Source organism: Macaca mulatta, chromosome 10, assembly GCF_049350105.2.
Source record: "Macaca mulatta isolate MMU2019108-1 chromosome 10, T2T-MMU8v2.0, whole genome shotgun sequence".
Taxonomy (NCBI): domain Eukaryota; kingdom Metazoa; phylum Chordata; class Mammalia; order Primates; family Cercopithecidae; genus Macaca; species Macaca mulatta.
Genome location: NC_133415.1, coordinates 9,845,501 through 9,858,789, shown reverse-complemented (window position 1 = coordinate 9,858,789; position 13,289 = coordinate 9,845,501). Strand labels below are relative to the sequence as shown.

At 46.6% G+C, this 13,289-nt stretch overlaps 1 protein-coding gene across 10 annotated transcripts in view; it reads left to right on the top strand.

Annotated features, from left to right (window-relative positions):
- Positions 1-13,289, top strand: part of XRCC6 (X-ray repair cross complementing 6) — a 38,145-nt gene that overhangs the window by 21,222 nt on the left and 3,634 nt on the right. For 8 of the 10 annotated variants that reach the window (XR_013398961.1, XM_077949528.1, XM_077949527.1 and 5 more), the window contains 4 exons: positions 1,579-1,747; positions 4,430-4,591; positions 8,000-8,129; positions 9,318-9,418. Coding sequence is in view for 7 of the 10 variants with exons in the window: in XM_077949528.1 (XP_077805654.1) it covers positions 1,579-1,747; positions 4,430-4,591; positions 8,000-8,129; positions 9,318-9,418 (562 nt within the window). In the remaining 3 variants the exon portion in view is untranslated. Of the gene's footprint in view, positions 1-1,578; positions 1,748-4,429; positions 4,592-7,999; positions 8,167-9,220; positions 9,419-13,289 lie in introns of all 10 variants that reach the window. The other 2 variants (XR_013398963.1, XR_013398962.1) reach the window with 2 other exon arrangements.

The window sequence follows — 13,289 nt, the reverse complement described above, 5'->3', positions numbered from 1 at the left end:
TTGATCCGGTATGTTTGAAAAAACCTTGAGAGTTCTTCTTTTGTTCGTAAAACCCAAATTTGAATCTGGTACTAAGCTGTTATTAATCACATATCCAGGATCGAATACAAACATCATTCGGTACGGTGGTTCATGCACTTTGGGAGGCTGAAACAGGAGGATCACTTGAACCCAGGAGTTTGAGATCAGCCTGGGCATCATAGCGAGACCCTGTCTCTACAAAAAAACTAAAAATTAGCCAGGCAAAGTGGTGCACAGCCTGGGGAAGAGTGTGCAAAAAAAAAAAAAAAAAAAATTATATATGTATGTATGTGTGTGTGTGTATATATACATCTCTCTCTCTCTCTCCAAACGATACAAATAATAATCTTTGCAGTGTGCCCTCATGATTCACTGTAGCCTCAACCTCTTGGGTTCAGTTGATCCTCCTACCTTAGCCTCATGGGTAGCTGGGACTACAATTCATGCCACCACAGCTGGCTAATTTTTTTATTTTTTATTTTTTTTGGAGAGACGGGATCTCACCATGTTACCCAGGCTGGTCTTGAATTCCTGGGCTCAAATGATCCAGCCTCCTTGGCCTTGCAAAGTATTGGGATTACAGGCATGAGCCACTGTGCCCTGTCTTGGAAGTAGAACTTATATGTGTGTGTCTCTGCCTCCCCCATTGAGATCTAGTACAGTACCTGACATAGGTCCTCTCATTTAATAAATAGATATGGTTTGGGCTGGGCATAGTGGCTCACACCTGTAATCCCAGCTACTCAGGAGGCTGAGGCAGGAGAATCACTTGAAACTGGGAGGCAGAGGTTGCATTGAGCTGAGATCACGCCACTGCATGCCAGTGACAGTGTGACAGAGACTGCATCTCAAATAATAATAATAATAATAAATAAATAGGTTTAGGTATGCTTTGTGTGTCAGGGATGGTGCTGGGAGGTCAGTTCATTTTTTTTTTTTTTCTTTTTTTGGGTTGGGGGAATAGAGTTGCTCTGGTACCCAGGCTACAGTACAGTGGTGCCATCTTGGCATACGGCATCCTCAAACTCCTGGGCTCAAGCGATCCTCCAGCCTCGGCCTCCCAAGTAGCTGGAACCACAGGTGTGTACCACTGTGCCCAGCTAACTTTTAATTTTTTTATACAGATAGGGTCTTGCCATGTTGTCCAGGCTGGTCTTGAACTCCTGGGCTCAAACAGTCTTGCCTCAGCCTTTCAAAGTGCTGGGATTACAGGCATGAGGCACTGCACCCAGCCTATTTTATTGTTTTTGCAAAGAGGTGCTCACTCTGTTGCACAGGTTGGAGTGCAGTGGCTATTCATAAACACAATCCCACTCTAAAACAGTTGAAACATCTACCTCTTAGGATTGTTACAGAAGATAAAGTAGTTGACGTGTAAAGTACCTACAGTCACTCAATAAATGTTAATTCCCTGTTGGAGAAGGAGGATATGCCAGGCAAGCCATCTTCCTGCTCCTTAGAAGAGAGCTGATTTTAACTTTGCTAGTGTCATCATCTTAACAGTTATTTTGCATCTCCATGTAGCCTTCCCATGTGATCCTTGTTCTTCTCCTTCAGATCTATGGGAGTCGTCAGATTATACTGGAGAAAGAGGAGACAGAAGAGCTAAAACGATTTGATGATCCAGGTTTGATGCTCATGGGTTTCAAGCCGTTGGTACTGCTGAAGAAACACCATTACCTGAGGCCCTCCCTGTTCGTGTACCCAGAGGAGTCGTTGGTGATTGGTAAGTAGCGTGGACCACGGATGAGTGACTCTAACACACAGTGCAGTTTATGGAGCAGTGCTTTGTAAATGGGCACTGCTTGGACACTGTACAGGAGATGTTAATAGAGTATGTTGAAAGTGTTTCAAGCTCTACCTGGTGCAGTGGCTCATGCCTGTAATCCTAGCACTTTGGGAGGCCAAGGCAGATAGATCACCTGAGGTCAGGATGAGCCTGGCCAACATGGTGAAACCTCATCTCTACTAAAAATACAAAATTTAGCCAGACCTGGTGGCTTGCGCCTGTGATCCCAGCTACCTGGGAGGCTGAGGCACGAAAATCACTTGAATCTGAAAGACAGAGGTTGCAGTGAGCTGAGATCACACCACTGCATTCCAGCCTGGGCGATAGAGTGAGACTGTCTCAAAAAAAAAAACCAAAAGTGTTTCAAGCTCAAATTTTGGAAATGTGGGAATAAAGAAAGTTAAACAGATTTTTTTTTATTTGGAGATGGAGTTTTACTCTTGTCACCCAGAGTAGAATGCAGTTGTGCAATTTCGGCTCACTGCAACATCTGCCTCACGGATGAGGACTGTGGAATTCAGCTTTATAAATTTTTTTTTAATTTACTTTTTATTTATTTATTTATTTATTTATTTATTTATTTATTTATTTTTGAGACAGAGTCTCACCCTGTCACCCAGGCTGGAGTGCAATGGCCCGATCTTGGCTCACTGCAACCTCCGCCCCCCTGGTTCAAATGATTCTTCTTCCTCAGCCTCTCGAGTAGTTGGGATTACAGGAACCCGCTACCACGTGTACCTAATTTTTGTATTTTTAGTAGAGATGGGGTTTCACCTTTTTGACCAGTCTGGTCTCAAACTCGACCTCGTGATTCACCCATCTCGGCCTCCCAAAGTGCTGAGATTATAGGTGTGAGCCACTGTGCCCGGCCTTATTTATATTTATATATATTTTTGTTGTTGTTGTTGCCCAGGCTGGAGTGAAGTGGTGCAGTCTCGGCTCACTGCAACCTCCGTCCCCTAGGTTCAAGCGACTCTCCTGCCTGAGCCTCCCAAGTAGCTGTTATAGGTGCACGCCACCATGCCCGGCTTAAATTCTCTATTTTTAGTAGAGATGGGGTTTCACCATGTTGGCCAGGCTTGTCTCGAACTCCTGACCTTAGGCGATCCACCCGCCTTGGCCTCTCACAGTGCTGGGATTACAGGCGTGAGCCACCACATCCAGCCTGGAATTTAGCTTTTTAAAAACAGTTTCCCATGTAATTCTTTGAAGCATCAGATAAGAGAGCAGAAAGCAAACAAAACCAAAATAAGCCCACAACTTTTTCTCTAGTGTTGGAAATTAAAGAGGTTGTGAACCTTGTCGTTGTGTTTATTTGTGCAGTCTAGATCCTTTCTTCCTCTGTGCTACGGCTCATGAACACCCCAAATTTGACTTAATTGGTTTTCATTAGTAACTGGGGTCATGTCATTAACCTAGTGTCAGTAAAAGTGAATTGACATTAATAATTTACTTTTTTTTTTTTTTTTTTTGAGACAGTCTCACTCTGTCACCCAGGCTGGAGTCCAGTGGCACCATCTTGGCTCACTGTAGCCTCAAGCTCCCAGGCTCAGGTGATTCTCCCACCTCAGCCTCTCGAGCAACTGAGACTACAGGCCCGCACTTACATGTCCAGCTAATCTTTTGTATTTTTAGTAGAGACAGGGTTTTGCTGTGTTGGACAGGCTGGTCTCGAACTCCTGGGCTCAAGCAATCCACCTGTCTTGGCCTCCCAGAGTGCTGGGACTGTAAACGTGAGCCACCTCACCTGGCCAATAATTCACTTTCTGTTTGTTTGTTTGTTTTAAAACAGTCTTGCTCTGTTGTCCAGGCTGAAGTGCAGTGGCGAGGTCTTGGCTCGCTGCAAGCTCCGCCTCCTGGGTTCAAACGATTCTTCTGCCTCAGCCTCCCAAGTAGCTGGGACTACAGGCACGCACCACCATGCCCAGCTAATTTTTGTATTTTTAGTAGAGACGGGGTTTCACCATATTGGCCAGGTTGATCTCGAACTCCTGACCTCGTGATCCGCCTGCCTGTACCTCCCAAAGTGCTGGGATTACAGGCGTGAGCCACTATGCCTGGCCATAATTCCCTTTCTTAAGTGGAATGTTTGGGGCTTCTAAACCTCTTACTCCTTTTAAAAATTTTCCTTTCTGTGTCTCTGCTGCCCCCGTTTTCCCCTCAGCTGGGGGTCCTCCAACCCTTACCTGTTGAGATATTATAAGCCCTTTAAAGGCTTGGTGTGGTGGCTCATGCCTGTAATCCCAACACTTTGGGAGGCTGAGGCTGGAGGATCAGTTGAGCCCAGGAGTTGGAGACCAGTGAGGGTGACTTAGGAGACCTTGTCTCTACAAAAACTCTTAAAACTAGCTGGGTGTGGTGGTGTATGACTGTAGTCCCAGTTATTCAGGAAGCAGAGGTGGGAAGATGGCTTGAGCTTGGGAGGTCAAGGCTGCAGTGAGTTGTGATTGCAGCACTGCACTCTATCCTGGGTGACAGAGCGAGACCCTGTCTCAAATAAATAAATAATAAAATTAAAATAAGCCCTTTAAAGAAAATGGAAGAGAAACTGTAGGGCTAAAAGAGAAGAAAGGAGGAAACCGTTTTAGGAGGCTGGTCACTGGGCTTTTTGTTTTCTAGGGAGCTCAACCTTGTTCAGTGCTCTGCTCATCAAGTGTCTGGAGAAGGAGGTTGCAGCATTGTGCAGATACACACCCCGCAGGAACATCCCCCCTTATTTTGTGGCTTTGGTGCCACAGGACGAAGAGTTGGATGACCAGAAAATTCAGGTGACTCCTCCAGGTATGTGGCAGACATATTTCCAGGGCTTCTGAACTTTGCCCATACTTTAGAATCATCCATGGGCCCCTAATGCAGACCTACTGAATCATAGTCTCTGGGAATGGGGCTTAAAAATGTCTATTTTTTAGCTTTCTTGGGTGAATTTAATGCACAGACAGATGAGGCCACTAAATATAGTTATGGGGTGCACAGCATGCGCAGCCATACAAGGCTGATCTGCAGCTGGGATAGAGAAGTGTCTGCTTAGGGGACTGTTTGCAGATTACTGACACAAGTTCTTGGTACCTCATTGCCGACGCCTTTCTTTCCAAAGCCATTGTTTGGCACCCTTGTAATGTCTAATGTTTGGTTTAGTTCCTGTACAAACCAGCCGTGGGGTTTGCCAAGATAGTGAGGTAAAGCAGAAAGACCATGGATTTTAAAGTCAGATTTGACTTTATCTTGTGCTTATGTGTCTGGAAGCCTGCTTGCTTTTGTTTTGGGCCCATCTCTGCTGCTTGTTAGCTGGTCAACGTGGGCAAATAATTTAACCTTTCTATTTAATATTTCTTAGCTACAAAGATGGGTGTTCTGGAGCACCTTTCCTTTGGGGTGGTTTTACATTTAAGATGCATTACTGTAGTTTTAACTTTGATCCTCAGCATGTTCAGGAGTGCTCAGTTACTAAGCTATTATCTCTCGGCTCCAAATTCACCATTTTATGCTCTGCACTGCTGAGGCTGAGATGATCCAGACCTAATTTCATCTTTCACGGCTGGCTCTCAGGCTTTGTCTATAGTGGGTGCTAGAGGGAGACCAAAGGGCAGAGGAGAGGTGAGGGACTTGCTTCTTCCTGTTTGCTCAGTGTGGTCAGCATTGTTTGCAAAGGCTTTCACTTGGTAGCAGCAGTTAGTTACAGAGCCTAGATTTTTTAGTCCTTCCAGAACCAGCCAGTAATTGAACTAAAATCAGCCTGATAACCCTTACCTGTTTCCTTTTATTTATCATGTGGTAGAGGGTAAGGAAAAAAGGGGCGAGGGTGAAGCTCAGAGGAGGCCCCCATGGAGCTGGGATTTAGCCCTCCAGGGAGGAGGCACTGTCCAGCTAGCTCTGGATGTATCAAAAAAGCTGGAGACTGGAACCAACTGCTGCCAGGTAAAGGGTCTCCGCTGGGGCAGTACAGACAGGAACAGTAAATACAGGAGGGCCACAACCACAGTTTTGCTTTCTGCAATTTCAGTTACCCATAGTCAACCATGGTCCAAAAATTTTAAATGGAAAATTCCAGAAAAAGTTTAAAAGCACAATCCCACCTGGGGCAGGAATCATCCATTTGTTAAGCATCTTCCCACTGTAAATGCTACCCACCGGTTAGTCACTTAGTAGTTGTCTTGGTTATCAGATTGACTGTCAAGGTGTAAGACGTATTACAGTGCTTGTGTTCAGGTCACCTTATTTAATAATGGCCCCAAAGCACAAGTGTGGTGCTTGCAATTTGGATATACTAAAGAGAAAGTCATAAAGTGCTTCTTTTAAATGAAAAGATGAGAGATCTTGACTTTAATGAAGAAAAAAATATCATATGCTGAGGTTGCTAAGATATACGGTAAGAAGGAGTCTTCTATCCACAAAATTGTTAGGAAGGAAAAAGAAATTTCATCTTAGTGGCCGGGCGTGGTGGCTCACGCCTATAATCCCAGCACTTTGGGAGGCCTAGCCAAGTGGATCACGAGGTCAGGAGATCGAGACCATCCTGGCTAACACGGTGAATCCCCATCTCTACTAAAAGTACAAAAAATTAGCCGGGTGTGGTGGCAGTCACCTGTAGTCCCAGCTACTTGGGAGGCTGAAGCAGGAGAATGGTGTGAACCTGGGAGGCAGAGTTTGCAGTGAGCTGAGATTGTGCCACTGCACTCCAGCCTGGGTGACAGAGCGAGACTCTGTCTCAAAAAAAGCCTGGGCGTAGTAGCTCACGCCTCTAATCCCAGCACTTTGGGAGGCTGAAGCCGGTGGATCATGAGGTCAGGAGATTGAGACCATCCTGGCTAACACAGTGAAACCCTGTCTCTACTAAAAATACAAAAAATTAGCCGGGTATGGTGGGTGCCTGTAGTCCCAGCTACTCGGGAGGCTGAGGCAGGAGAATGGTGTGAACCCGGGAGGTGGAGCTTGCAGTGAGCCGAGATCACGCCGCTGCACTCTAACCTGGGTGACAGAGCACGACTCTGTCTCAAAAAAAAAAAAAAAAAAGAAATTCATCTTAGTTTTTTTCTTTCCTTTTTTTACATAAATTGAGACAGGATCTCACTGTGTTACCCAGGCTGGTCTCGAACTCCTGAGCTGAAGTGATCGTCCTGCTTCAGCCTCCCAAAGTGCTGTGCTTACCGACGTGAGCCACCATGCCCGGCCCAAGCTGGTTTTGCTCTTGCACCTCAAACTGTAAAAGTTACTGCCACAGTACATGAGAAGTGCTTAGTTAAAATAGAAAAGGAGGCCAGGCACCGTGGCTAATGCCTATAATCCTAGCACTTTGGGAGGCTGAGGCAGATGGATCACTTGAGCCCAGGAGTTTGAGACAGCCTGAACAACATGGTGAAACTCCTCTGCAAAAAATACAAAAAGTTAGCCAGGTGTGGTGGTGGTCACCTGTAGTCCCGGCTACTTGATAGGCTACTTGAGTCTGAGAGGTAGAGGCTACAGTAAGCTGTGATGACACCACTGCATTCCAGCCTGGGTGATAGCAAGACCCTGTCTCAAAAAAAGATGAAGGCTGGGCGCGGTGGCTCACACCTGTAATCGCAGCCCTTTGGGAGGCTGAGGTGGGCAGATCCCCTGAGATCAGGAGTTTGAGACCAGCCTGACCAACATGGCGAAACCCCATCTCTACTAAAAGTACAAGAATTAGCCGGGTGTGGTGGTGCATACCTGTAATCCCAGCTATTCAGGAGGCTGAGGCAGGAGAACCACTTGAACCTGGGAGGCGGAGGTTGCAGCGAGCCGAGATTGCACCACTGCACTCCAGTCTGGGTGACAAGAATGAAACTCCATCTCAAAAAAAGAAAAAAACGTTAAATATTAAATGTATGAATGTACAACATGGACAGAAACATGTTTTAATTGATGGCAGTCAGGTTTGGTGCTGTCCGAGGTTTCGAGTATTCTCCGGGGTTCTTCAAACATATTCTCCAGGGATAAAGGATCTACAGTATACAGGAAGGGGCACCCCTCCTCCCTTGCAGTCCTCTGGAAAATGCAGAGGGAGTCTGTTAGGCAGATAATAACAAAAACCAGCTGGTGAAGTTCGAGAAATAGGGCCTACAGGGCCCCGGCCCCAGCACCACAGGATATAGAAGGAGGAATTTGGAGCTGAGAAACAAGTGACTGCAACACTTGAAGTCAAATGAAAGAAAATTTATCTCCCTTCTTCAGGCTTCCAGCTGGTCTTTTTACCCTTTGCTGATGATAAAAGGAAGATGCCCTTTACTGAAAAAATCATGGCAACTCCAGAGCAGGTGGACAAGATGAAGGCTATCGTTGAGAAGCTTCGCTTCACATACAGGTGAGTCAATCTCAGACCTTCTGGAACTGCCTCTGGAGTTGAAAGTCTTATTAGAAATTTAGCTTGGGCATAGGCCAAGAGAATGACACTACTCTTCAGCAAATGGACAGATTACTACTTGTTATTAATAGTTTTTTGAAAGCCATATAGATAATGGAAGCTTTTATTATATTGGAGACTCTGGGATTTTGTGGTTGCTGTGTTGTGCTGTACTTAGCCAGATTAGTTGGTTGAACAAATTCAAAAAAATAGCGGGATTCTTAGTCGCCCTTCTCCTTGCTTGTTTGTGTTATTCCACAAGGAGCAAAAGTAAATAAATCTAGTGTAAATTGTTACAGGCTTAAAAGAATGATTAAGTAATTCAAGTCATTCTCTCTCACATATATAATAGACCAACTCTCAAAGGCTGCATAATGGGACACTAAACATAATTTTTTTCACATACCATTTTTAAAAAAAATTTTATTTTAATTATTTTGAGACAGGGTCTCTGTCACCCAGGTTTGAGTGCAGTGGTGTTATCGTAGCTCACTGCAGCCTTGACCTCCCTGGGCTCAGGTGATTCTCCCACCTCAGACTCCAGAGTAGCTGGGACCATAGCCTTGCACCACCACGCCTGACTAATTTTTGTATTTTTTGTAGAGATGGGGTTTCACCATGTTGCCCAGCTGGTCTCAAACTCCTGTGCTCAAGCCATCCGCCTGCCTCAGCTTCTCAAAGTGCTGGATTACAGGCGTGAGCCAGGGTGCCCAGCCAGGTTTGCTTTTTAAGTTGACTTGAGACGAAGTCTGGCTCTGCCATCCAGGCTGGGGTACAGTGGCATGATCATGGCTCACTGCAGCCTCGATCTCCTGGACTCAAGCAGTCTTCCTACCTAAGCCTTCTGAGTAGCTGGGACCACAGGCGTGCACCAACATGCCTGGCTGATTTTTAAACTTTTTGTAGAGACAGGGTCTCACCATGTTGCCCAAGCTGGTCTCGAACTGCTGGACTCAAACATTCCGCCTACCTTGGACTACCAAAGTGCTGGGATTACAGGCATGAGCTACTGCACCTGACCTCAACTGTTTTACTTGGGGTGTTTTTCTCAGCTCACCCCGGACCTGTAGTATCTCTAGTGGTTTTATTCTTATTTTTTCAGTGTTTAAATTGTCATGTTTCAATTGAGTTATATTATTGTTTTAACAGAAGTGACAGCTTTGAGAACCCCGTGCTGCAGCAGCACTTCAGGAACCTGGAGGCCTTGGCTTTGGATTTGATGGAGCCGGAACAAGCAGTGGACCTGACATGTAAGGAGGTTGAATCGAGTAGTTCTTTTCATGGGAGGCTTTCTTACTGGTTCCACTCTGAACCAGTAATTTAGGTGCATTTCCCAGTACTCTTTAAACACTTAACCTCATTGCCCAGACCCCCTCTTTTTGGGAGCTTTTCTAGACCAGCTTAAACAGCCAGGGACCAGATTTGGCTGGTTCTGTAGTGAGAGGAGGAGAGTGGCAGGCTCCTGAGACTGCCTCTGAACTAAGCCACTCTGTGACTACCTGCTAGTGAAAGTTAAAAAATAATGTAAGAGGCCCAGCACGGTGGCTCATGCCTGTAATCCCAGCACTTTGGGAGGCTGAGGCAGGTGGATCACGAGGTCGAGAGATTGAGACCATCCTGGCCAACATGGTGAAACTCTATCTCTACTAAATAAAAAAAATTAGCTGGTTGTGGTGATGTGGGCCTGTAGTCCCAGCTACTCAGGAGGCTGAGGCAGGGGGATCGGTTGAACCCAGGAGGCAGAGGTTGCAGTGAGCTGAGATCACACCACTGCACTCCAGCCTGGTGACAGAGCGAGACACCGTCTCAAAAAACAAAACAAACAAGCAAAAATAATAGGAAATGAGTGGTGGATTTGGGTTTAGAATCCAGTGACTCCCGGCCTACCTCTGCCTCCTGGGTTCATGCTCTTCTCGTGCCTCAGTCTCCCGAGTAGTTGGCCCCTGCCCAGCTAATTTTTAGTAGAGATGGGATTTCGCCATGATGACCCGACTGGTCTCAGAACGATCTCTTTTACATTAGACAAAATAGCCCCAGTGCTAAAAGCAAAAGAGTTATTGGACCATTGTTACTGTGGCACCTGCTTAGCTGTGTCTGGCGGAAGAGAAACGTTTCGAGCTAAACAGCCCATCTCCTCCTCTCAGGCCTTAGGCAAATTCGGAAGTCAGTGGCTTAGTGCCTAGAAAGGTAGTTTAGGACACAGGCTTTGGAGGTGACTGATGTCTATTTGAATCTCAGCTCTGCTACTTATTAATTGAGTAGCTTTGGGGATATTACTTAATCCCTCTGAGACCTGGTTTCATTTTTGGTAAAATGTGGATAATGATATTGTTCTTACAAGGTGTTAACAAAATGTAGGCCCTGACACTCAGTAAGTGCTCAGAACACAACCATTCTCTTTAGTCCACAGCTATTCCATTCCCAGGATCTCAACTCCTTAGGTTCTGGCATCCAGCCCTATAAGTTCATGGAAAGTCCTATTTTCTCTCCCTACCTCTATTTTCAAAACAGTTAGCTTGGCTGCCCTAATTTTTTTTTCTTTTTTTTTTTTTTGAGACAGAGTCTTGCTGTGTTTCCCAGGCTGCAGGGCAGTGGTGTGATCTCGGCTCGCTGCAGCCTCCGCCTCCTGGGTTCAAGCAATTCTCCTGCCTCAGCATCCTGAGTACCTGGGATTACAGGTGCTTGCCACCACACCCAGCTAATTTTTTTTTTTTGAGATGGAGTATCGCCCTGTCGCCCAGGCTGGAGTACAGTGGCGCGATCTCCGCTCACTGTAAGCCCCGCCTCCTGGGTTCACACCGTTCTCCTGCCTCAGCTTCCCAAGTAGCTGGGACTACAGGCGCCCGCCAACACGCTCGGCTAATTTTTTCGTATTTTTAGTAGAGACGGGGTTTCACCGTGTTAGCCTGGATGGTCTCTATCTCTTGACTTCGTGATCCGCCTGCCTCGGCCTCCCAAAGTGCTAGGATTATAGCATGAGCCACTGCGCCCAGCCTGCCCTTATATTTCTTATAACCTAAATGACCCAGGTTTCTATCCTCAGCCCTCTCTTCTCTGCCTTCTTGTTTTCTTATCCACTCCCAGATCCTCAGTTGCCACGTCATGGCCGTGACCCCCAGGCCTATGTCTCCAGCCCTGTCCTTTCTTCTAAACTCTTGGCTGGAACCTCCAGCTACCTGGTCAGTGTCTACTGTAGGACCTGGATATCCTTCTGTGCAAACATCTGAACCTTTGACTCTTTCCTCTTTTACATCCCTCAGTCTTTTCTAATCAAATGCCTGTATATTTCCCTCTAACACCAATATATGCTTCTTTTTAAATATTTATTAAAGATTGGAAGTTGTTTTCCCACTCTCTTCTCAGCTTTGTGACACTGTACCACTAGGGTTTTCATCCTGTGCTGGTGGAAACCCTCTGACTCCTTCCCTGGACCTGCTTCCCTTCTTCTACAGGGCTGCTCTGAGTGACTGAGCCCCAGCTTCCTCTCACATTCCACTTCTCCCCTGCTGCCCTCAGCAGGTTACACTGGCAGTTCTCAAAGTGTGATCCCTAGACGGGCAGCCTCAATGTCACCAGGGCATTTGTGAGAAATGCAAATTATTGAGCCCTCTCCCAAGCTGATTGAATCTGATGCTTAGGTGGGTGCCCAGAAACTTGTGGTTTTCTTTGTTGTTGTTGTTTTGGAACGGAGTCTCACTCTGTCGCCCAGGCTGGAGTGCAGTGGCACGATTTCAGCTCACTGCAAGCTCCGCCTCCTGGGTTCACTCCATTCTCCTGCCTCAGCCTCCTGAGTAGCTGGCAGTACGGGCACCTGCCACCACGCCCGGCTAATTTTTTTGTATTTTTAGTAGAGATGGGGTTTCACCATGTTAACCAGGATGATCTCGATCTCCTGACTCTGTTATCTGCCTGTTTTGCATCTTGGCCTCCCAAAGTGCTGGGATAACAGGTGTGAGCCACCACATGCGGCCAGAAACTTGTGTTTTAACAAGCCTTCCAGGCGGTTCTAAGACATGCCACTACTTTTTTTTTTTTTTTTTTTTGACATGGAGTCTGGCTGTGTAGCCCAGACTGGAGTGCAGTGGCGCAATCTCGGCTCACTACAAGCTCTGCCTCCCGGGTTCATGCCATTCTCCTGCCTCAGCCTCCCGAGTAGGTGGGACTACAGGCGCCTGCCACCACGCCCGGCTAATTTTTTGTAGTTTTAGTAGAGACGGGGTTTCACCGTCTTGGCCTCCCAAAGTGCTGGGATTACAAGCTGGAGCCACAGTGCCCGGCCTATTTTGTGTTTTTATTAGCAATTGGGTTTCGCCATATTGGCCAGGCTGGTGTCAAACTCCTGACCTCAAGTGATCCACCTGTCTCGGCCTCCCGAAATGCTGGGATTACAGGCATAAGCCACTGTGCTCAGTACTTTTATTTTTATTTTTAGTACTGAGCATTGGCTGGACCTCAGTGCATTAATTAATTAATTAATTTGAGACAGGTTCTCACTCTGTCACTCAGTCTGAAGTGCAGTGACGGGATCTCAACTCACTGAAACCTTCGCCTCCCAGGCCCAAGCAATTCTCCTGTCTCAGCCTCTCAAGTAGCTGGGATTACAGGTGCCTGCCACCATGCCTGGCTAATTTTTGTATTTTTTAGTAGAGATGGGGTTTCACCATATTGGCCAGGCTCATCTCGAACTCCTGACCTTAGGTGATCCACCTGCCTTGGCCTCCCAAAGTGCTGGGATTATAGGCATGAGCCACTGTGCCCGGCCTCTCAGTACTTTTAAAACTCTACAGATGATTCCCAGGTTGGGAGCCAGTGCTCTTGCAGAGGTTCCCATGATGTGGAACAGGAGGCTTCTGATGCAGCAGGAGCACAGTTGGGCTCCAGCATTGTGCCATCTTGTAGTTACACCAGCAACGGCTCCCCTCCGTGCTTGGCAAATACGGGCATGTGAGCTGCCCATCTCATCACCCTTGCCCTTAATGTGAGACAGCTCATGTCAGAAGCTTGATTTAACCATGTAGTTGTAAGCTAACAAAAAAGGAAACAAAAATATGATCTTTCCTCCAAAGTTGCCTTTTCCTGTCATACTTGCTCCCCCTGTTTCAGCCAGTCATCTCCCCATCC